Source organism: Adelges cooleyi, unplaced genomic scaffold (assembly GCF_023614345.1).
Source record: "Adelges cooleyi isolate 19-005CV unplaced genomic scaffold, UGA_ACOO_1.1 ACOO_flye_CR_arks_rails_tigmint_CR_PRNA_55, whole genome shotgun sequence".
NCBI classification, from domain to species: Eukaryota; Metazoa; Arthropoda; class Insecta; order Hemiptera; family Adelgidae; genus Adelges; species Adelges cooleyi.
Genome location: NW_026096241.1, coordinates 325178 through 350817, shown reverse-complemented (window position 1 = coordinate 350817; position 25640 = coordinate 325178). Strand labels below are relative to the sequence as shown.

Sequence of the window (25640 nt, the reverse complement as noted above, 5' to 3'; positions counted from 1 at the left end):
AAAAATATTACTTGGTCCAGTAAACATCAACGACAAATCCCCTAAAACGTGCATAACAGAAATGTATAAGAGATGTGTAACTAACCTAATACTTTCAAATACATTAATAATTATAATTACTCATCGGTTTGTCTGCAAGAACAAATTGTTTAATTACCGGTATCAAACGCACTAGAGTAAACAAATAATGAGTTGAAGTCACAAATAAATTCTAACAATAAGTGTATGTTATACCATCACGACATGACACCCGCCGGATTTGTCTATCTGTAATAAATAAATTAAAATAAATATATGCCAATTTTTAAAATTAGAATTACATTTTTATGATAAAATAAATTTACTAACTTGTTAATTCAGCCTGCTCTAAAAGTTCGTCTGTAAAAAGTTAATCATTAAATTATTTTATGATTTTTAATTACCTCGAGTAAGCAAATGTTAAATATAAAAAAAAAAATAATTACCATATAATTCAAAACCTGCTAAAACATTTACCACAACGAATGATAATAAAAAACAAAAACGTCTCATTTTTATCTGCAAACAATAATAAAAATAAAAGCCTTTTTGTATTAGACATAGTCTTTAATTAATTATTGCCTTCGATGCGAAGCTGATTCAAGATAAAATGTCTTATCAGATAAAATGGTCATAATAAAATATTTTTTATTATTTTTCTGATTTTGAATGAAACTTTTTAAATATTGTGCCAATTGAGGCACATTTTAAGTTCCATTTCTGATCTAAAGTCATGCTATACGACTGAAACGGTGTAATATTGTTGTGATATGTTATAAATGAAATTATCTTACCTATTCACTTCCTAATATAATCGGAAAGATTAGGTTAGGTATAATTGTATATCTAAACACAAAAATAAAAAAAATAAAATAAGAATTTCTTATACTTCTTTCCTATGGTAATATGTATGTTTAAAAATGTTAGCTTTATGTTAAGTTTAGTGAAAAATTATCTATATTCAATGAGCCTTAATAAATGCAAGTGGCCCATTAACATATAAAATTTAAAAAACTGTTTTACATAGTTTTTCGTATTTGAAATGAAACATATTGTACTTATTTTTATTATTATTTGTCCTGATTGATTTGGAATGAAACTTTTTAAATATTGGGCCTAAAGATGCAAATTTTAGGTTCGATTTCTGATCAACACAAAACGGTGTATCATTTCTGTACTATATTATGAATGAAATTAGCCTAGTGGTTAAAAGTTTATCGAAAACCTAAACACGAAAATAAAAAAAATAATAAATACAAAAAACTTAATAAAAGTGCATTTAGTACTTACTAGCTTTGAAAATCTGGTAGAACTAAGTGAACTATGTTAAATCAACTGTTTTATAGTGATTCGGTTTGTGGTTTGTCCTTGAAAAAGTTAAATCGAAATAAGTTTTGCAGTGCGTGAATATATTTTATTTATACAGGTGTAAAGGAATGTTTAGACTATGGTTTTTATTTTCGAACACAGTCTGTGGGCTGTTACACATATGTTGTTAACATTTATACAAAACTCAAAAATTATGACCTTAAATGAAATATATTAGAATATGAATAATTACATTAGTACATTTTTTCATGTCGATACGAACTTAAAGTAAATAATACCAAAAATGAATAGGTTTACTAGGTATGTGTTTTTTACACACTTTATCGTTTGTTGTAACATACTATCGTATTTCATAGGAATAAAATTCATAGTATAAAATAAAATCTAACGTATATTATCAATTTGAAATCTAAATTTGGGCCTCTGGTTTAAATATTCTGTACGCGTACAAGAAAATAACCGTACTATTTGTTACAATTTCCAGACACAATAAATAAATAAATTAATATATATTTTTTTATACATTTATTACAGCGTGCATAATGAAACGTTCTCCACTTTATAGATGGAAATGTGGTTGTGATGGGGATGGGGATGGGGTTTTACACAACTCTTTTACACAAAAAACCAGAAAAATTGTTTGGCTTCGATGCAAAGCGAATTTGTCAGTAGTTATAACTCATATGTGTCTATAATCTATTAAACGAAGAAAAATACGGCACTACAGATTTTCTTAAATGCCGGTTTTCCTTCAAAACTGTGTTTTTCGCAGATTTCGTACATTTTAAGAAGTTGACAATAATCTCGAATCAATCCTCCTATTTTAGGTTTTTTTCACACACATATTTCGATACATTTATCTGAAAATGCTAAAGGTATTTTTCAAATATTCATCTAAAAAAATATTATTTTATTTTAAATAAAATCACGTGTAAAAACCCAGCCAACAATTATGTGTACCATAATATATATGACCTCTACACGTCGTCTTTAAATTTGATATTTGTGTTATGACTATATTCTCTTGACAGCAAAATGCGTGTTAAACCAGTTGTGTGTATACAAGTGTCCCACAATCGTATAACGATTTAAAATGTAACGACTTAAGTTAAAATTATAAAGAAGAAAAAAAAAATACGTCTTATATAGTTTGCAAACAAAAGGAAATCTAGAAAAGTCAGTACAGCGGGTACAGGGCGTAGTGGTAATGGAGAATATTTAGAGGGGGGTCACAGGTCTATAAGAATTATAACAGGTCAAAAAATATGTAAGCTTATTGGATGTTTTTCTCGATTTTGAAAATCAAGTCGTACAATTTTTCGCGTGTAAAGGACAAAAATTCGGTACAAATTTAGAACTTATTTGACTATTTTTAAAAATTAATTGAGCCACGTAATTTTCAAGTTAGAAATGCAAAATATTCAAATTTTAAAATACTTCTTAAGAATTACAGTTAAAACGATTAATTTAAGATTTTCTGTGTTATGCATTTCAAATTCACACACGGCACACATTAATATATTTATAAAAATGTAATCAAGTGTTCACATTTATGGAAAACAGAAAACAAATCGTGAACAATAGTTTTATACATTCAAAAATACTAAAATGATAAATTGGTTTGACACGTTACAACCATTTATTTTAAGTATAAAATGTGACACTTACTACAATGCTAAAAAAATCGATCCTTCATCCTCAAAATCAGGAAAACCCAAAACAAAATTTCATTTTTATTCAATTTTAACCTTGAGATTTGTAACTTTGTGGTAAGACCCTACCTACAATAACCTCAAATTTAAATTTCATCAAATCCTTTAACATACCGCAGTATTTTTTTATTAAAGAAAAAAAGGGCATTTTAAAAAGTGTAAATTGAATATAACTATTTTGAATCCAAAGTTTCAAAACGAATCGTTTGTTTGAAAATGGCATATCAATTTCAAATAATATAATATACTCCTAAATGCCTTTGACATTCCCGTCCCTTATATGCTTTGACACCAATTTGCCTCGACTTCAATTGATAATTAATCCATAAAATAAAATATATTACATTTTTAATAAATACATTTGTAAAAATTACAGACATGGTATACATAATAATCATTGTACCTATGTAATTTTTACACGTTATTAATATATGATATATTATTAACGTTAGTGAATAATGAAAACGGCAAATGAACAAAAATATATTAAAATAACTTTGTGTACAAATTCTAAAAAATGTTTGATGCGAGAATACTGTCAACCTGTCAAAAAATAATACTTGAGGGCAATTATATAAAAATATAATGCAAATTACGAAGGTAAAATGAGATTGAGGCACAAAGCATATTACAGGGTCATAGATCTATATGAATTTTCACCACTGAAACTGATAACATCACTTTTAAAATGAACTCTTTGATGTGATAATTTAATGGTAGATGTACTGGTGTCAATACATACATAGAACCTAAAAAATGTATTTTTATTGTTAGGGTGAATACGATTAGGGTTGATCGTTTGTCTATAACAATTTATTGCCATAATTATTCAATTCTCGGTTGACTATTGATTCTCACAAATTGACCAAGGTCAAAGTGACATTTTTTTTTCTTAGTTTTTCTTTAATAAAAAAACCTTAGTCTTAAAACTAAAAATGCGAAATGAAGAAAAAGATTTCACCCAATCTAGGGGAATAGGTTTATGTTACTTTTTTAGTTTGACAACGCACGGTAGTACTTTGTCTAAAGAATATTCCATTAAAATTTTGATTCTTTTTAAAAATGTATAGAACACCGTAAATTTCAGTGGAATAATATGTACATTTTTTGGCGATCTCCCTCGATTTCGAAAAACATTGTGTCGGTATTATTTGTTTTGTGTATACAAGTGTTTCACAAGCTATAACGTATCATATAATCTATACTGAATCAACGGATGTGCAAGTTATTTGTGTATAATATAGATTTTAAGAAATAAGAATATTTTTATCAAATTTAACTTTTTATGTTCTTATGTAGATGTCACAATGATCCTAACGTGCTGGATTTTTTTCTTTCATTAAAATATTTAGGTCTAAACATAATATCAAAGTCTTTTGTTGAAATTTGTTTAAATTACTTTTTAGATTTATTTTATAACATAAAACACCATATAATTGTGGGCTATGCATACGAATTGAATACAAATACTAGAAAAAAAAAAGAAGAAGTATTCATCTAAACAAATATATATTTTCATTTGCGATAAAATCACTTGTAAAAACCCAGCCAATGTGTGGCATAATATATAGGACTTGCAGACGTCGTCTTTAAATTTGATATTTGTGTTATGACTATAGTGGTGGAATTATAGATAAAGCTGAGGTATCTGAGGGGGCTGGTAAACATATCAAGTTTCTGGCTAATATTTTAATGTTTTCATATTATCTGGCCTAAAACAAATCATAGGAATATGACCTCTTAAACTATTTTGAATTTATTATTTAGTTCTATTTTGACCGTTGTGAATACAACATATCTATTATCTCTTGTCAAAAAACCGCGTAACGCGTTTTCGCTTATGTGCCAGAGCTAAGACATCCCCATCCCCATTATTTCCACCCCCATCCCATGTCGCAGATAGGATGTTGCACTTTAAATTGTTATAGTCTTGAAATGGATTCAGATCTTGTGGGTCATTATAGTTTTCAAAAATATCCGCACAAATCATTTTTAAACGTTACACATTTCAAAACGGATATTTGTATTTATTTTTTTTAAATGTTAATACAATTTTTAAATAATAATGAAGTTGTAATTAACTTTAGTTTTTAAAAAAAAAAATGTGTGCTTGATCACTCCAAAGAATGCACAATAGAGAACATAATGACCTAAATTTTCTATAAGTAAATAATTTCGAAAAAAGGCAACTATAAACTATGAAGACTAGTGATTCAGTCATAGGGCTTTAATTGATTATAATTAGCCATTAAAGAAGATGATTAAAATAAATGATTTTATAATCATAAGTAAAACGGTTTATTATAAGACTCATTAAATTTGATGATTCGGATACCAATGTGGTATGGAATAATTTTTTAAATATAATAACAATAGTGCCGTAAACTTTTTTATGAGTTAATGGCTAAGATAAATGATTTAAATTACAATTACTAAGAAACAAGTGAATACGTTTTACTGATATGTTTCTAATTGGTCATCCCCAATGCAATTGACTGCGTGTACTTTTTTGCCTATACTAGTTAGACGACACTCATCACCAACCACTTCAGCTAGTGTTAGAAAAACATTTGGGTGTATTATACTTCTGTACACAACTTTCAACCGACACATCCGGTTAGAATCTCCGAAAACTTTATGGATTGAAAATGTAGTTCTTAAACATTTTTAAAAAGTATATTTAAAAAAACTCTAATTTCTGCGGTACCGCTGAGGCAACGCAACGTCAAAAAAAGGACGTGTGCACCATAAACTATTATCATGAAAGAAAATCGAATAACGGTCAGAATTCAAATTTACTCTTTATATATGTGGACGGTTAGTCATGTACAACAAAGTCATTTAGATAATACAATAAATAAATTGAAATGTTTAAACCCTTAGCCATGAATTTTAATTTATTATATATAACCATGAGTTGCTCGAGTTTCTTCTACATAATACAATTATTATATTTTAACAAAAGCCCACAGCTATTATATTATACTATTTTAAAATTAAACAAGGTACACGATACACTACTGGCTGTAATCGTGTAATTGACAAATTTGCTATTCCTTCAAATGGTCAATCATAATTTCGCGGAGTTTGAATTTTTGAATTTTACCAGAAGCCGTTTTTGGGAAGTCATCCACGATCATCAAGTGGATGGGCACTTTGAATCTGGCTATCTGCAATCAGTACATAAAACGCACGTTTACGCTATTCAAACCACTCTCGTTTCCCGGTCGAGATAATAATTTATAACGATAAATAACTCACGTTGCCGTGGCAAAAATTTTTTACGCCTTCCTCGTCGAGCTTGGAATTCTTTACGGTCTTTACGGCTGCGCAAACCACTTCGCCGAGCCTTTCGTCCGGTATACCGAACACCTTTGAAAACAAAAGAGTAAAGTAAAGGATAAAAAATCAGTTTAGCTTCCATCCCTTCTGTTTCCATAGCTGAGCGCGACAGGGGTGAAAATATTGCAGAAAGAGTTAAGACTTTTTAGTTCGAGAAGGACATGCTCTCATTTTATACAGACCTGAGAGAGTGTACTTCTTAACTGCCCTGTCGTCTACTAACCTGAGCCTGGACGATTTCTGGATGAGTTTCTAGGAAGTACTCGACCGTCTGGGGTTCTATGTTTTCTCCGCCTCGAATTATAATGTCTTTTATCCTGCCCGTGATCACGCCGTATCCGTCTTCGCTCAATACGAACACGTCGCTACATTTTAATTAACACAAGACCATCGATTAATATGATAATAATATAGAAAATATATTTCTCGTTATCGCTATTGAGTAACCCTACCCCGAACGAAGCCATCCGTCGTCGTCGATGATCTTTCTTGTCATTTCCACGTCTTTCCAGTAACCCGGCATGATGTTGTAGCCTTTGAACAAGACCTCTCCCGGAGTACCCATTGGCACTATGTCGCCGTTTCTGTCCACGACTTTCACCTACAAACACAACATCCTCGTCCATAGTATTAAGATTTTAAAACGTGTTCGTTTTGTTGATCTTCCTTTGTTATCATTACGTCCAACATGAAACGCTAAAACCTCTCATATCAATAATCCTTTTGACATTTTTATGTCTTTGCTATGGCACCCACACGGAAAATCGACACCGACACCGCTTATCATAACGAAAAATAACAGCCGATTTATCTGTTTAGACAAGAGAGATAACAGATAACAGATAAGAGATATGGTTTTTACTTTGGAACGCAACCGGGAAAAAACGACACCGACACCGGTTATCATAATGAAAAATGACAGCTGATTTATTTAATGAGAGAGATAAGAGATAAGCGAAGGAGATAGGGGTTAAGAGATAGGGGTAAGAGATAGAGGTGAAAGATAATGGATGGGTTGGAATGGGGTCGGGGTGGGGGTTGTTTTAAGGATGAGGTTGGAAATGGGGATGAGGATGAGGTCGGGAGTAAGGATAAAGCAAGGAGAGGTCGAGGATGAGTTCGAGGTTGAGGGAGAGGATAAGGATGGGGAGGGGATGTTAAATTTTTTTTATTAGGTATCGTTTTTCACAACGAACAAACTTAAATAAATGGTTAATGAATTACTGGCCAAGTAAATGTTTTGCCAATAAATTGATTAAGGCCAATTATTAAAAAAAATACTAAAAAACTTTTGGCCACAACATAAAATTAATTATCACCTACCATTCGAGTACCGTGGTTACCGTTGTCCCAAACCAAATGTTTACTTTGGGTTAGAAGCAAACCAAATTTCGTATGATATCAAGGTTGTGGAATCGAGGCGGAAAAAAGGAGCGGACGGAGCTCCGCAGTACAAGACATAAAAATTTGGTGTTGCGGACTCGTACGCAAGCTGTTAAAATATAATATGTAATACCTTACTTAGAAAAATAACTTTTCTAATTTCTTTTTTTTGTTTTAGTTATTCATGAATTCCCCCCATCAATAATCTCTTATCGGCTGTTTCTATTATCAGTTATCCAGTAATCCATTTTAATGTCAGCAAAACAGAACAATGTAATAAAGTTGGCTTACTTCGCAATGATCGAGCACTTGGCCAACAGTAGAGCACATTTGATCTTCGGTTTCATCTGGATTAGAAATAAAGACAACAGGACTTGTTTCTGTCATCCCATAAACACTCTAAAATGCAATATAAATGATTACTTCAGAGTTTTTAGTCATCCTGATTACAACAACGACTATTACTATGCGCCAGATAATACAATGTTAGTTATAACTACCGCTAAACGTCCGACATTGAGAACCGTTTTTATTTGTTCAAACAAATGTGGAGAACACAAAGCTCCTCCGCTAAATGCCACTTCCGGTGTTGTAAACGTGTATCCTTCCTGAAGGAGTTGTTTAGAAACACAAATCAAGTCTACGTACATTGTTGGCGTACCATACAAAATTGTACATCTAAAAGTAAATGATTACAAAACAAACTAATCAAATCTATGAAACACATATTATTTTGTTAATTATATTGCCATTTTGAATTTTTTTCTAAATTGTAATTTTTTACAGCATGAATTAATATACTAGTATTAGTTATTAGTGTAATTATTATTGGGCTGGCATTTTATAAATACAATGGCTACGAAGTTATAATAGCCATGTTTGAATTGGGAACAACTATTATAAAGTCGTAAATAATCTAATTTAATCCACAACAAGTCTTATTTTGTGAATAACCGCCTTCTCCAATAAAAATACTTTTCGGCGTTGTTTATCCTTTAATTGTGAAATTTCATTAGGTATTTCAAAATAAATTGCGGTAATAATTGAGAAATACTTACTTTTCGTTAACAATAGCCTTGGCCGATTCGATGGGCTTATAACCGCAAGTCGGCAATACCAATGTGCTTCCACTGTGTAGGCTCGTCATGATTCCAATGACTGTACCGATGGTGTGAAAAAACGGCACTTGTAGCAATATTCTGTGTTCCTGAGATAAACGTACTTGTATATAATTTTTTAACTAACAAAGCACAGTCAAGTCTTTGTTTGAATGATTTAAATGATCATTGTCGAAAAAACAAAGGACCGGATGAAGTTCAAGGCTAAAGCTACATTTCTCTTAATCTAAAAAAATATGCATTTTATGAAATGAATTATGTTTTTCAGAATTGAGTTTCCACGTATTTATTGACCGTTTCTCTGGAAAATATCTAAAATTTATATATTTGCCCAAAACTTTATCCAGAGTATTTTAAAATGTGTCATTTCATTATTGACTCCTTCAAGTCACCTTTTGCTTGTAGCGCATTCTTTTGCAAATGAAGTACGAATTGTTCACGATATTGTAATGCGTTAGGCAAGCTCCTTTTGGGGAACCAGTCGATCCCTGTAACAGTAGGTGTTTGCCAAACATTATTTATAATACAAATTAGATATTTAAAAATTCCATACAACAGTAGCAACTAAAAAGGTTAGGTACAGTTATTATATATAAGAGTTAAATATTCCTAAACTAATATTCAAAAAAAAAAACGGACAAACTAAACCTAGCTGGTTCTATGCTTAAGAGGACATACTAGGCACGAAAATCTTTTTGCATTTTTTTATCGGTTTTGTTAATTTTTACAAAAATACAGTAATCCCAACCAAAATGGATTAGATCCCTATATTAACCATAAATTATGGTTATCCTTTTTTCCGTGGACTCACCGAAGTAAATTGTATATTACATATCGTATGCGGGTCGAGATCAAGGTTTAACTTCTTCAGGTAGGCGGCAGATTTGGTCGTTCCCGATTGGCACACGTCCCAGAACTTGATAATCCCTCTGGAACATACAAAGTAGACTTGACAGTATATGTACCGAAATTATTTTAATAAATTCCAAACAGGTACAGAATTATTTGCATTGTAATATAAAGTTAAGACTTACGGGAGATTCGTTTCAGTATTTATAACGATGAATTCTAAATGGGGTAAATGCCTAGAGGTCACAGGTTTACCGTGTGGTTGGTGTTAAATTTCTGGCACAATTTTCTTTAGCAATTGATAATAATCTTGAGCCGGGTTGTTCTCAAAAGCGATTAACATTTTAGCATCGACTTTCTCCAGACAATGGTGGAGTTCGCGACTCATGTACAACGAATTTATGTTTACCTGCAGAGTGTTGAGATGTAATTATTATAAATGCATTTGTGCTTTATTAGGTCTTTTTAGAGGGTCGCATGGACACTATTAAACATGGTCTTTACAGCTATTATTCCGGCCTTCATTGCAGCTAACAAAGTAATTTCCCATTCCACCGAATTGGATCCCATGATGCCAAGTCGGTCACCCGGTTTCATGCCCATTTCTAAGAGTCCAGCTGCCAGCTCTTCGACCTGCGACCATTACAGAAAACGACAATATTCACGAGTAGACAGAAAAAATAGCCAAGATTAACGTCATTTGATCTAGTGTACATTTAAGGTATATTGGCTAATGTTAATTTACCTCGTGTTTGAGTTCTAGAAAGGTGATTCTTCGGTTCTGTTGAACGGAGACTATGGCCTCCCTCTTCGGATATGTCTCGGCGGCTAAGTCGACCAATTGACCGACGGTCATGTTTATCAACGGTTCATTTTGGATGCCTTTGTAATAACTCGGTTTCGGTAAAATCGAAGAGTCCGTTGAACTGCAAAACAAAAATTGGTCTCAATTTAGAAATTGTGCTTACGAGTTCACGGTACACAACGATAACTCCCAAATCGGCTCAATTTTGTTGTAACTAACAAAAGGTATAAGGAATGTTGGAGACAGGATAAAAGATTGTTTCATAAAAATAAAATATTTCATTGTTTTTTGATAAAATCTTATTTTGCGTTCGGTGGAATTTCAATTCTCCTAAATTAGTACAATATAACAAGGCTATTAAAAACATATTAATATGTTTGATGATCAAATTATGGTTTTTTTATTGAGAACAACAGACTTAAATATTACTCCACGATATTTCATCCAAAATCTTCTTGGAAAAATTTGTATTCCAAAATATTTAAATAAAAATAGTAACTAGTTACAGTATTTATAACTAGTGAAATACAAGTGAGTTTACAAGCAGAACTAAACAAGTTACTAGTTATTTTTTTATTACTCTAACTAAATAAGTACCTAACCTAATTTGTATACAAAATTCTGGTAACTGCGATGCCGGACAAGTTACATTTTCAAACTAACTTAATATTAGTTTATTATATAAAAAAATCTGCTTGCTAGTTGTAATGTTACATCATTTTTTAAGAGAATTTTGCTATAAATAACACATTTCTGAATATCTAAATTTTACAGAATTGTTTTATGAAGAAATCCTGGTAAAACTCAAAGGTAAATAATTGCTGTGTGTGAGTGGCACGTTTTAAACTTAAAATCAACATATATAGAATTATGTAATTGTTGTTTTATCATAAAAATGAATTAGTTCTTAAAATCATTAAGAAAGATGAAACTACCAAAAGATGAATTATTTTTCAGAGATTAGAGTGAATCGGATAAAAAACAACATGTGAAACAATTGTATGTATTTTATAATATTATTTTTTTATTATATTCCAGTTCGTCTCTTACTTACCTTTTGTCATGACCGCTCATTTTATACACCGTTTACGATTTAACTTTATAATATGAAAACAATTTTATTTTAATAGGGAATTTACAGCTTTCAACTGTTTTTCAAGACTACTATTTGATACTGAAAAATTAATTGAATTTCAACACCAGATGTGAGGGAGTAGAGTCTGAATCGCCCAGAAGTAAGTACAGTGTGCACTAATCTACTGCCAAATAATAATAATGATTTCTTACAACGAAAAAAATAAACGCGTTATTCTTTTAGTAGAATTTTTAATAAAGTAAACTAATTAAATTGCAATTTTTATGCTACCTTTATTTTAGAAAATTTTATGTCATATACATGATTTTAATTATAATCAAATTTTAACAATGGCTTATTAATTCACTTATTTTTTTTTTTATTATATCGGCAACCTTAACAGCAAAAAAAATGCATAAAATTATCATTTAATTTTAATACCATCATATAATAAAAATTATTTGGTAATATATTCATTAAGATTTTTATAAATTTCTAGAGTGAATAAAACTACACATCTAATAGCAATAATTTTAAAAAACATAACTATTGAGAAATATTTACTTAGTTTTCATGATTCGTGATTTTTTTGAATTTTTTTGATGGTGCCGGTTTTTGGTGACAAAGTTATAAAGTCGAGAGCTGACAAAATTTAAAGCTCAAATTTGTTTATGATGAAGTATGATGCGTGTCCTTAGGAATAGACGTGACATGATCATTCTAAACTATTTTCAATTTTAAAAAAAAATCGTATGAATGTCGGAGTGCGGTTAAGTAATGCACACTGATAAAAATCAAAACCGGTTATCAAACGTGGGTAAATATTTGGTACCACTAAATACAATAGATATGGAAATGTAACGATCATATTTCACCTGACCGTTAGTTCGCGTCCCAAACCTACTGACACAGCACCCCCGACTATAGGTAGGACAATGCACGTCGCGTATCATCTAATTAACCAGTTGACTTTACCATCAAGGACCGCCAATATCCTCGACCATGCGCTCTATATTTTTGCCGTTTTACTACAAGCCGCCCATCCGACTATCTTTTGTGTGCGTCCGTTTTAACTCCGCTTTGACCAACCATTTCATCGTCCAACCCAGGTCAGAGTGTATATATATATATATATATATATATATATATATGTATGTATTGTATAATTTTGTATTTTATTTAGCAACCCTAATTTAGAATAAAACATCTTGTAGCCTGCAGCTGAGAGTTAGATTATTTAACAGTGTGACCGCCCGTTCTAGCTCCTCGGGCGATATATTAAGTTAATAAGGGAGACTTTAAGGCCAATTAGACGTAGACAGCGCCCTAGCCAACAGTTTTCCCGTGGGGATCCGTCTATTTTAGCCTTATCGACGGCCCTTTGCCTAGTCTAGCCAGCTAGACAAGTAGGTCCGTTACAGAAATACGAGAACTTATATTGTGAGAAAAATGAAAAATTTAACACCAGCAATAATTAAGCCCACGTTTTGTCAAGGTCTCTAGACGGGAACACATTATTATCATTTTACACGAGCTCACGTGTTATTTTGATGACTCACGTCACGTGAGTATGTATGGATGTTGTCATACTAGCATCATTCCATCACGGCATCACACATGCAAACACTAGTCAGACAGTGTTTGATCTTTGTACACAGCTAAACTAGTTCTCTATAGCTGGCCAATTTATAATTAAATAACAACCTAACGTCTAACTTGCTCAATTATTTTATTTTTACATAAGCACTTAAGACTTAAACTGTTTTAACTATTGTCGGCGAAGGGGGGGGGGGTGACGTTTGTCCCACCGAAAGGCCGACCGTTGGAAATTATTATGTTCTACGCTATCGACATAGATATGCCTTTTGGTTAAGGATCAGTAAGAAAATCTGTGCGTCCATCACACTGAACGTTTCTGTAGATAATATGTGCGTGTGGCGCAATCTAGCGGTTGTTTTATGAACGAAAGAGCTGATAAATAATTATCAGATAAGATATGAGAGATAAGGGATTCGGTACCCTTAATTAGGATATGGGGATAAAAATGTATAATATATAAGGATAGTTAAATGAATTTGTTAGGTAGAGTACTTACTTACTGGCGAACCACAGAATTTCAAATTATTTTTTTTTCTTCAATTTAATATAGCGTTTATTTGAAAAATACACAATTCACCCAAAAACAACGACTAAGCAAATAAGGTGATGGAATTACAAATAAGGAGTGAACAAAGACTTGAAAAGAAACTCACATTAGAGTCCCCTGCACATTTGTTATAAAAGTGTTAATTACAAATTTAGTTTAGAAGGTCTCTGCACCATGATCGTTACGAGCGTCGAGGTGGGTTGTTTGGTAGGGTCCGAGTGCCGAGCTGGGTGAAGAGAATTTTTGGATGGTTGGCTAGTTTACTTTGGTATCTGGAGAAATATAAAGAGGAAACATCTTTAACAGTTTTTATTTTTAAGTCATTGTGTAACTTTTTATTGGAGACAAACCAAAGCGTCTTAGTTACACTGCGCAGGCATATTGACTGAAATGCCTGGATTATTCTCTAGTTAGATGGCTTAGCTGTAACCCAGGAGAAAACTCCGCAAGACCATATGGGTTAGAGTGGATTTTTATAAAGAGCAAGAAGGTTTGATAAATAAATTTCAGATTATCGAAGTGTTATCTAATTATTATTCGTTTACAATATGGTCAATTACATCATACAATACATAAATTTAAATTTAAAACCCTTAACCATGCATTTTAATTAATTATATATAACCATAAGTTGCTCGAGTTTCTTCTGCATAACACAATTATAACATTTAAAAAAAACTCATAGATCAAAGATACTATTGTGTGTAAATTGAACTAGGTATTCGATACACTAATGGCAGTAGTCGTGTTAAGGACAAATCTACTATTCCTTCAAATGATCAATCATAATTTCACGGAGTTTGAATTTCTGAATTTTACCAGAAGCCGTTTTTGGGAAGTCGTCTACGATCATCACGTGGATGGGGACTTTGAACCTGGCTATCTGCAATCAGTACATAAAATGCACGTTTATGCTATTCAAAGTACTCTCGTTTCCCAGTCGAGATATTAATTTATAACAATAAATAACTCACGTTGCCGGAGCAAAAATTTTTTACACCTTCCTCGTCGAGCTTGGAATTCTTTATGGTATTTACAGCTGCGCAAACCACTTCGCCGAGCCTTTCGTCCGGTATACCGAACACCTTTGAAAACAAAAGAGTATAGAAAAGGATAAGAAATCAGTTTAGCTTCCACTCCGTCTGTCTCCATAGATGAGCGCGGCACAGGTCAAAATATTGCAGAAAGAGCTAAGATATGTTAGTTCGAGAAGGACATGCTCTCATTTTATATAGACCTGAGGGAGTGTACTACTTAACAGCCCTGTCGTCTACTAACCTGGGCCTGGATGATTTCTGGATGAGTTTCTAGGAAGTACTCGATCGTCTGCGGTTCTATGTTTTCTCCGCCTCGAATTATAATGTCTTTTATCCTGCCCGTGATCACGCCGTACCCGTCTTCGCTCAATACGAATAAGTCGCTATATTTTAATTAACACAAGGCCATCAAGTAATATGATAATATTATAAATACATTTGTTGTTTACACTATTTACATGACTTGAGGTTACTCCCACTTGGATGTGTTGACTAGTTCGCAAACGTTTCGAAACACTTGCACGTCCATGGCTGTGGTTCAATGTTGCTCTTACCGCGCTCTTCTACAGATGGAACGTGCAAGTGTTCCGAAACATTGGCGAACTAGTCATCACATCCAAGTGGGAGTAACCTAAAGTCATGTAAATAGTGTAAGTATAATACCCCACCCAAGCTTCAATCATTTTTTAACGTTTGTCGTTATCTCTATTGAGTAACCCTACCCCGAACGAAGCCATCCGTCGTCGTCGATGGTCTTTCTTGTCATTTCCACGTCGTTCCAGTAACCCGGCATGACGTTGTACCCTTTAAACCAAGCCTCTCCCGGAGTACCCATAGGCACCACGTCGCCGTTTTTGTCCACGACTTTCACCTTCAAACACGACATCAACGTCCATATTATTAAGATTTTAAAACGTGTTCGTTTTGTTGCTCTTCCTTTGTTTACACTATGGTCATCAGCTAATTTTTATTGAAGCATTAGTATGTTTTTAACCTAACATTATTCCTTAATTAGTCATTCATTAATAACCAATATTCCCTTATCACTTATATCTTATCAGCTGATTCTCTTATCAGTTATCCATTAATCGATTTTAATATCACCAAAACAGTACAATGTAATAAAATGATCTTACTTCGCAATGATCGATGACTTGGCCAACGGTTGTACATGTTTTCTCTTCGGGATCGTCAGGGTTGGAAAGAAAAACAAGAGGACTGGTTTCTGTCATTCCAAAAGGACACTAAAATGCAATATATTTATTATTAATATATTTGTACACATTATGATATCCATGCTAATTACAACAATGACTATCACTATGCACCAGAGAATACAATATTAGTTATTACCAGTAAACGTCCGACATTTAAAACGGTTTTGATTTGTTTAAGCAAATGTGGAGAACACATAGCTCCCGCGCAAACTGCCACTTCCGGTGTTGTAAAGGTATATCCTTCCTGTAGGAGTTCTTTGGAAACACAAACCAAGTCGACGTACATTGTTGGAGTACCGTACAAAACTGTACATCTAAAAACAAATGATTATAAAAAAAAAATGTGCAAAACTGAATAATATTTTTAAATTGCGGTAAAGTCGCGCATGTAGTGTCGACAATGAAACATCGTAATATACGATTACATTCCGTTTTCTCAAGTATAAAATTAAGTTCTATACTATTTTTTTTATTTCAAAAACGTCCTGGTATCAAAAAGTACCAGTTATCCATTGAGCTATTCACCATATCTCTCTGAGGATCCAGAGCTACTCCATCTGCATTTTGGTAATAATTTTAATTATCTAAATTCTATTATCTACGGCGGCCCGCTTCGGACGGCCCGCAAATTGCCGATATCGCTCGCGATAAGCTTACACCGTCATGTCGTTCACATCGAATACCGATAAATCAAAAACTGTCTCACCACTAATAATACAAAAGTCACGCATACAGAGCGTGCCAAATCAACCATTAATCTCTCCAGCTAATTTTTCCCCCAATGACGGCTTTACCACACCAAAAAGTTCTAAACGACTCCCTTCTCCAGCCCACTCACCAAATAATACACAACACAAAAAACATACAACATACGTTTCACAAAATCGTTTCTCACTTTTTGCCGCAAACGATACCGAGGAACCTGTACTTCAAGCCGACAATATGGATATTGTTACGGAGCACACTGAGTCTCCCATCATTGAAACCAAACCTCCTCCTCCAATTTTTATCCGTGTTGTCAATGACTTCAATTCATTTTGCTCAGAAATTAAAGAAGTCACCAAAGGTGAACAGTTCTCTTGTAAAAGCACAACCAATGGTTTGAAACTCTCTACCAGCTCAGCTGATTCCTACCGTTCGGTTATTAAATTTCTTCTATCAAATAAAGCAGATTTCCATACTTACCAGCTAAAAAAAGATAGACCGTTCAGAGTGGTAATCAGAAACCTCCATCACACAACATCACCCGAAGAAATTAAAAAAGAATTATTGTCCCTTGGTCATACTCCAAGAAACATAACAAATGTTATTCAACGGTCTACAAAGCTTCCACTTCCACTTTTCTTTGTCGATTTGGAGCCTGCCCTCAATAATAAAGATATCTTTAAAATTGAGTTTTTACACTACACAAAAATTAAAATCGAAGAGCCACGCTTAAACCATCAAACAATTCAATGTCTTCGCTGTCAAGGTTTTGGTCATACCAAATCCTATTGTAATCACCCTCCTAAATGTGTTCGTTGCGGAGACAGCCATCTTTCATCGACCTGCCAAAAATCTTCAAGCCTCCCTGCCAAATGTGCCCTTTGTGGAGGTGATCATCCTGCAAACTACAGAGGTTGTCCAATCCATAAAGAACACCAATCCAATCAACACCTCAAAAAAAACTACCAAGGTCGTATTAACAATGTCCACCCAAATAATAATGTAAAGCCCAACACTGTAAGCACTACTTCAAATCAAATTATCCCCCTCTCTAAATCATATTCTCATGCCGTTGATAAAAATTCCAACAGCCAATTTAATCAAACTAATATTCCTTTCGCCGTTGACTCAGACCCATTGACATTAAAACTCTCCTCCTTTCTTGACGATTTTAAATCCCTAATTAATCCCTTAATTTCCCTCCTAACAACCGTCATCAATAAACTTCTTATTTCCAACAATGATAAATAGTAACACTAATAATCATCACCCAATAAAAATCCTTCTTTGGAACTCTAATGGTCTTATAAATCAAAAAACCGAATTACAAGCTTTTCTTATAAATACTCCTATAGATGTCCTATTAGTAAGCGAAGCCCACTTGACATCAAATTCCTTCTTTAAAATTCCCGGTTATATAACTTACCATTGCGACCATCCTGATGGCACAGCTCACGCGGGCTCTGCGCTACTAATTAAATCAAATATTAAACATTCAACTCTTCCTCCCTACCAAAGCAATATCATCCAAGCCACGAATATTACCTTAATTCTAAATAACATTCCTACTACCATTTCCTCAGCTTACTGTCCACCACCAAAGAGAAACCGTCCTAACATAAAAACATCTGATTTTGAACAGTACTTTCTTTCTCTAGGTAACAATTATATTGCTGGTGGTGACTTTAATTCTAAACACCACGCTTGGGGCTCTAGAATCGTCAACACCAGAGGGCGCTCATTAATTAATTTTACAACAACAAAAAATCTAAAAATAATTGCCCCTCCCAATCCCACCTACTGGCCCACGCACATAAACAGACAACCTGACATTCTTGAATTTTTTATAACTACTCTTCCAAATCACATTTCTTACAATATAACTAATTCTTCAGACCTCTCTTCCGATCACACACCTGTCTTATTAACTTTAAATGATCTCTCTTACACAACTAAATCCTACCCTACAATTACGCCTGGTAAAACCATATGGCCAAAATTCCACAGTATTATTGAAAATCAAATTCTCCTTAACATTCCTTTAAAAACTCCTTCACACATTGACTCTGCAGTCCTATCTCTTACTTCCATTATTCAAAAAGCAGTACTCGACTCTTCCATTCCTATTAATTCTACTCAAAACTCTAGTTATCACCTACCCCTCATATTTCTCAACTAATAATTGAAAAAAGACGAGCCCGCTCTAGATGGCAGAGGTCACACTTGCCCAGTGATAAAAGAAACTACAATATGCTTACATCTTCCTTAAAAAATATTCTGCGCAAACACAATTCAGAAAAATATCAACATTATATAAACTCACTCAACTTATCCAATAATTCATTATGGAAAGCTACTAAAAATATCCTTAAGCAAAAAAATAAAATCCCTCCTCTACGCCATCCTGACCACTCCTTAGCCACATCTAATCTAGATAAGGCAAACTTATTTGCAACCGATCTAGAAATGAGATTCACTCCTCATCCTGACATGCCTGACGATGATCACGTTAGTCACGTAGAATCCACTCTTTCCCAAATTCTCCCTATGTCATTACCAACTAAACATACCTCTCCATCCGAAGTCCATTATATCATTAAGAATCTTCCCAACAACAAAGCCCCCGGCCATGATCTAATAACAAATCAAATCATTAAAAAATTACCAAAAAAAGCTATTATTCACCTCTCACACATCTTTAACTCTATCCTCCGTTTATCATACATCCCCTCTTCTTGGAAACACTCGGTCATTATTCTAATTCATAAGCCTGGGAAACCCTCGCATCTCCCTTCGTCGTATAGACCAATTAGCCTACTCCCCTCCTTCTCTAAAATCCTAGAAAAAATCATAATCAAAAGAATCTATCCAATTATAACCGAAAAAAAAATTATTCCAGATACCCAATTTGGTTTTAGAAATAATCATTCAGCCCTTCACCAAGTACACAGAATTGTAGACAACATTGCCTCTTCTCTAGAAAAAAAACATTTTTGTTCAGCCGTATTCCTTGACGTAGCACAGGCGTTTGATCGCGTATGGCACAAAGGCCTGCTCTACAAAATTCGTTTCCTTCCCACTCCTCTATATCTTACCTTAAAATCTTTCCTCTCACACCGTACTTTCCAAGTGCGATGCGATGATGAGCTTTCAAATACTTTTCCTATAAAAGCTGGTGTTCCACAAGGTAGCATTCTCGCGCCTACCCTTTATAATCTATTTACTGCCGACATACCTCATTCAAACATCACTAACTTAGCCACTTTTGCAGATGACACCTGCATAACTTCTTCCGACCCAGATATTAATTCAGCCATTAATAAACTGCAAATGCATCTTAACGAGCTAGAAACCTGGTTTAATCAGTGGAAAATTAAAGTAAATGAAAATAAATCATCACATATTACATTCACTTTAGGACTCAAAGCTAGTCCTCCATTAACTCTTAACAATAATATAATCCCAATAGAAAACTCTGTTAAATACTTAGGCATTCATCTTGACAAGCGATTAACCTGGGCTACTCACATCAAAACTAAAAAACTATCTCTTAAATTAAAACTCCATAGCTTAAGACATCTTCTCCGTTCAAACATTTCTCTTAATAATAAAATCCTCCTATACAAACAACTTATTCGTCCTGCAATGACCTACGGCATCCAAATTTGGGGATCGACAAAAACCTCAAATCTAAATTTATTTCAATCATTTCAATCAATTAACCTCCGTCTCCTAACTAACTCGCCTTGGTATGTAAGTAATCGTACACTCCATCACGACCTCAGTATTCCTACGATTCCTGTTCTTGCATCCACTCATTATAAAAAATTCCACTCTACCACTATAAATCACCCGAATCCACTGATATCCAATATTTCTTCTCTTACTCTTCCAAACAATCCTCCTCGTCGATTAAAACGAAATTGGTCTCGCGACCTTCTCAATAACTAAAAAAAAAAACAATCAACAAATTTTTTAAGGAATTCAAAACAATTATAATTATGTAATTAAATCTAGTTGAAGTAGTGTTACTGGACACCCTCTTCTTTCACGTTGTCCTGTCATTGTATCATATTTTTTTTTCAAATTTACTTATTGTAACTAATATTACAGATTGTAAATATATTTTTATAAATAAAAAAAAAAAAAAAAAAAAAATTGCGGTAATAATTTAAAAAACTAACTTTTCGTGTACAATGGCCTTGGCCGCCTCAATGGGCTTATAACCGCAAGTCGGCAATACCAATGTGGTTCCACTGTGTATGCTCGACATGATTCCGCCAACAGTACCGAATATGTGAAAAAACGGCACTTGCAGCAATATTCTGTGTTCCTGAGGAAAATGTAATTGTAATTAATTTTTTAACTAACAAAGCATAATCAAGTTTTTTTAGAATAATTTAAACGATTATTATTGAAAAAAGAAGGGACCGGATAAAGTTTAAGGCTAAATTTACATTTTCTCAAATAAAATATGTCTTTAGAATTGATCTAACAGTTTCAACGTTTTTATTAACCACCTCATAAAATTTATATAATTGCCAATAACTTTATCCAGACTTTTTTATAATGTGTCATTTTATTATAGACTCCTTCAAGTCACCTTTTGCTTGTAGAGCAATCTTTTGCAGATGAAGTACGAATTGTTCACGATATTGTAATGCGTTAGGCAAGCTCCTTTTGGGGAACCAGTCGATCCCTGTAACAGTAGGTGTTTGCCAAACATTATTTATAATAAAAATTAGATATTTAAAAATTCCATTCAACAGTAGCAACTAAAGAGGTTAGGTACAGTTATTATATTACACAAGAGTTAAAAATTCCTAAACTAATATTAAAAAAAAAAAAAACGGACAAACTAAACCTAGCTGGTTCTATGCTTAAGAGGACATACTAGGCACAAAATCTTTTAGCATTTTTTTATTGGTTTTGTTATTTTTTACAAAAGTACAGTAATCCCAACCAAAATGGATTAGATCCTTATATTAACCATAAATTATGGTTATCCCAAGCATATACTTTATTCCGTGGACTCACCGAAGTAAATTGTATATTACATATTGTATGCGGGTCGAGATCAAGGTTTAACTTCCTCAGGTAGGCGGCAGATTTGGTCGTTCCCGATTGGCACACGTCCCAGAACTTGATAATCCCTCTGGAACATACACAGTAGACTTGACAGTATATGTACCGAAATTATTTTAATAAATTCGAAACGGGTACAGAATTATTTGTGTTGTAATATAAAGTTAGGACTTACGGGAGATTCGTTTCAGTGTTCATAACGATGAATTCTAAATGGGGTAAATGCCTAGAGGTCACAGGTTTACCGTGTGGTTGGTGTTCAATTTCTGGCACAATTTTCTTTAGCAATTGATAATAATCTTGAGCCGGGTTGTTCTCAAAAGCGATTAACATTTTAGCATCGACTTTCTCCAGACAATGGTGGAGTTCGCGACTCATGTACAACGGATTTATGTTTACCTGCAGAGTGTTGAGATGTAATTATTATAAATGCGTTTGTGCTTTATTAGGTCTTTTTAGAGCGTCACATGGACACTATTAAACATGGTCTTTACAGCTATTATTCCGGCCTTCATTGCAGCTAACAAAGTAATTTCCCATTCCACCGAATTGGATCCCATGATGCCAAGTCGGTCACCCGGATTCATGCCCATTTCTAAGAGTCCAGCTGCCAGCTCTTCGACCTGCGACCATCACAGAAAACAAAAATATTCACGAATAGACAAAAAAAAAATAGCCAAGGTTAACGTCATTTGATCTAGTGTACATTTAAGGTATATTGGCTAATGTTAATTTACCTCGTGTTTGAGTTCTAGAAAGGTGATTCTTCGGTTCTGTTGAACGGAGACTATGGCCTCCCTGTTTGGATATGTCTCGGCGGCTAAGTCGACTAATTGACCGACGGTCATGTTTATCAACGGTTCACTTTGGATGCTTTTGTAATAACTCGGTTTCGGTATAATGGACGAATCCGTACTTGAACTGCAAAACAAAAAATAGTCTTAATCTAGAATTTATGCTAACGAGTTCACGGTACACAACGATAACTCCAAAATCGGGTAAATTTTGTTGTAACTAACAAAATGTATATAAGGAATGTTGGAGACAGGATAACAGGTTGTTTCATAAAAACAAAATCAATGTTATTTACAAAAAAATCTCATTTTTAGGAAGAAAAAATATTTCATCGATTTTTGATATAATCTTATTTCGCGTTCGGTGGAATTTTAATAGAGACCCTATTGAATTAGCAAAATATAACAAGGCTACCAAAAACATATTAATATGTTTGATGGTTTTCAATGGGCACAACAGACTTAAAGCATATAGTTCATTATATATAAAAATCTACTTGTTAGTAATAATGTCACATACTTTCTAAAATGTTGAGTGACATCAATTTTTAATAGAATTTTGCTATAAAAAACACATTTCTGGATATCTACATTCTACAGAAATATTTTATGAAGAAACACTGGTAAAAACACACAGTTAATCAATTGCTGTGTGTGTTTGGGACGAATTATTAACATCAACATTGTTTGTGTTTTATTTTTCCGATTTAGTAGGAGTTATTTAATGTAACTCCTGTAAACCTAAAGGACACCTTCATAGACAAATTATTTATATTTAAAATATTGTGTTTTATTTATAAGAACATTTTGCCAGAATATTATATATTTATAAAAGCAGAGGTTATCTTATAATGTTTTAATAAAAATATGCTACAGCTTATAAATAATAGAAATATTGTTCATAATTTTGTTTCTTATGCTAAACTTCAAATGAATATCTAAATTTAGAATTATGTAATTTTAGTTTTATCATAAAAATTATTTAGTCCTTAAAATCTTTAAGAAAGATGAAACTACCAAAAGTTGAATTTTTTTTCAGAGATTAGAGTGAATCGAATAAAAAACAACATGTAAAACTATTGTATGTATTTAGTAATATAATTTTTTCATTATATTCCAGTTAGTCTTTTACTTACCTTTTGTCATGACCGCTCATTTTATACACCGTTTACGACTTAACTTTACTATATGAAAACAATTTTATATTAATAGAGAATTTACAGCTTTGAACTGTTTTTCAAGACTACTATTTGATACTAAAAAACTAATTGAACTTGAACACCAAATGTGATAGAATAGAGTCTGAATCGCTCAGAACTAAGTACAGTGTGCACTAATCTACTGCCAACTAATAATAATGATTTCTCACAATGAAACTCGTTATTCTTTTTGATGAATTTTTAATTAAAAAAAATTAACTAATTCAATTGTTGTTTTTATTTTACCTTCATAAAAGAATATTTCATATCGTATATACAATTTTTTTTAAATTATATCTGCGACCTTAACAGCAAAACAATTAATAAAATAATTATTTAATTTAAGTACTTTGTTATCAAGAACAAATTTAATTTAAAAAATATGACATTTTAGTATAAGTACAGTATTAACAGTATAGCGACTAATCGTATCAGTCGAGTAAAAGTAATATGTAAAATAATTGTATGTATTTAATATAATTATTATTTTATTATATTCAAATTGATGTTTTAGTTACTTTTTGCCATGACCGCTCATTTTATACACCGTTTACGGTTTAACTTTCCTAGTTAAATGTATATATTTAAATAAGGATATGCAGTTTTAAACTATTTTTTAAGACTATTATTTGATACTTAAAAATTTAATTAAATTTCAGCACCATATTTGAGGGAATAGAGCCTGAATCGCCCAGAACTAAGTACAGTGTGCACTATTCGACTACCAAAGTAGAATACTGATTTCTCAAAACAAAAAAAAAAAACCCATTGTCTTTTTAACGAACTTTAAATAAACTAATAGATTATTTAAAAGTTAACTAATTTAGTTGTATTATTAATGTGACTTTATAACTGAACATATAAGAATATATTAAGAGTATAATTAAATTAAAAAACGTAACTTATGAGAAAGATTTACGTAGTTTTCATGATTTGTTTTTGTTTTAAATGTCTAAGAACCAATTTAAGCTTTTAAATCTGAGAAAAATTAACTTCGGGATCAAGAACCCGTAATCATTTAAATTTAATATAAAAAATATCACATTTTGGTATAAGTACAGTATATTTCCGCTTATGGCATACTTTTTCATAGAGTGCGGATAATTAATTCACAATGATAAAATAACTTTACACTCCATCCTTCCTCTTATCCTAAATGTCAAACTTTAATTAGTTAAAAAACTATAAATTCAAAACTGGTCATCAACCAATCAACATTTTCGGTTTTACATGTTTGTTTTCAAAGTTTGACATTGTTGTCAGTCAGATAACATAAGATATACACAATCATCAAAGTTCCATAAGTAAGGTTATTTCAATGTGTGTGTTTTTTTTTTATATTAAACATTAATTTGAAAAATGGTATGGCTTATGAGTCCAGGCACAAAAATAGTTAACAAAAAAAAATGATTATTAAACCAATACTTTTGCAGCTCGGCAGCGGAACTAAAAAGTGATACACACGTGTTGCCTTGAATTGTTTCTTTGCTATAATAATGCAAATTACAGTTTCGAAATAAACAATTGATGTAAATTTATTTTTTAATATAGCGTGTGATATTTCGAACCACTAAAATAATAAGAGTTATGGAAATATGAGCACTTACATTGTGAGAAAAATTAGAAAATGTAAACCAGCATTAATTCTGTTTATTAAACCCCACGATTTGTCAAGGTCAGTGTTTAGTAATATTATTAGGTAATATTATTCGTTATGGAAGTATACAAAAATTATCATTTGAAATAAAGCTGAAGGACATCCACGTTGTGGTAGAATATCAACGGAATGTTATGTACTCTTTGGTTTTACTATTTTTCGAATTGAG

At 32.5% G+C, this 25640-nt stretch overlaps 2 protein-coding genes and 1 long non-coding RNA gene across 3 annotated transcripts; all 3 read right to left on the bottom strand.

Annotated features, from left to right (window-relative positions):
- Positions 1-458: 458 nt before the first annotated feature.
- On the bottom strand, positions 459-1551 carry LOC126842567 (uncharacterized). The gene is made up of 3 exons (XR_007686354.1): positions 1309-1551; positions 813-864; positions 459-537 (listed from the first exon to the last, which is right to left on the bottom strand). It is a non-coding gene; the product is annotated as an uncharacterized LOC126842567 (long non-coding RNA).
- Positions 1552-5897: 4346 nt separating this feature from the next.
- LOC126842559 (medium-chain acyl-CoA ligase ACSF2, mitochondrial-like) lies at positions 5898-9093 on the bottom strand. The gene is made up of 7 exons (XM_050579584.1): positions 8843-9093; positions 8285-8462; positions 8076-8183; positions 6854-7002; positions 6625-6766; positions 6321-6431; positions 5898-6229 (listed from the first exon to the last, which is right to left on the bottom strand). The coding sequence occupies exons 1-7, from the start codon at positions 8929-8931 to the stop codon at positions 6110-6112; spliced, it is 897 nt and encodes a 298-aa protein (XP_050435541.1). The 5' UTR covers positions 8932-9093; the 3' UTR covers positions 5898-6109.
- Positions 9094-14425: 5332 nt separating this feature from the next.
- On the bottom strand, positions 14426-24113 carry LOC126842556 (medium-chain acyl-CoA ligase ACSF2, mitochondrial-like). The gene is made up of 13 exons (XM_050579581.1): positions 23752-24113; positions 22559-22742; positions 22316-22444; positions 21997-22220; positions 21774-21891; positions 21340-21435; positions 20921-21069; positions 16168-16345; positions 15951-16058; positions 15537-15685; positions 15056-15197; positions 14752-14862; positions 14426-14660 (listed from the first exon to the last, which is right to left on the bottom strand). Exons 1-13 carry the CDS (start codon positions 23769-23771, stop codon positions 14541-14543), a joined length of 1728 nt encoding a protein of 575 aa, XP_050435538.1. The 5' UTR covers positions 23772-24113; the 3' UTR covers positions 14426-14540.
- Positions 24114-25640: the final 1527 nt, after the last annotated feature.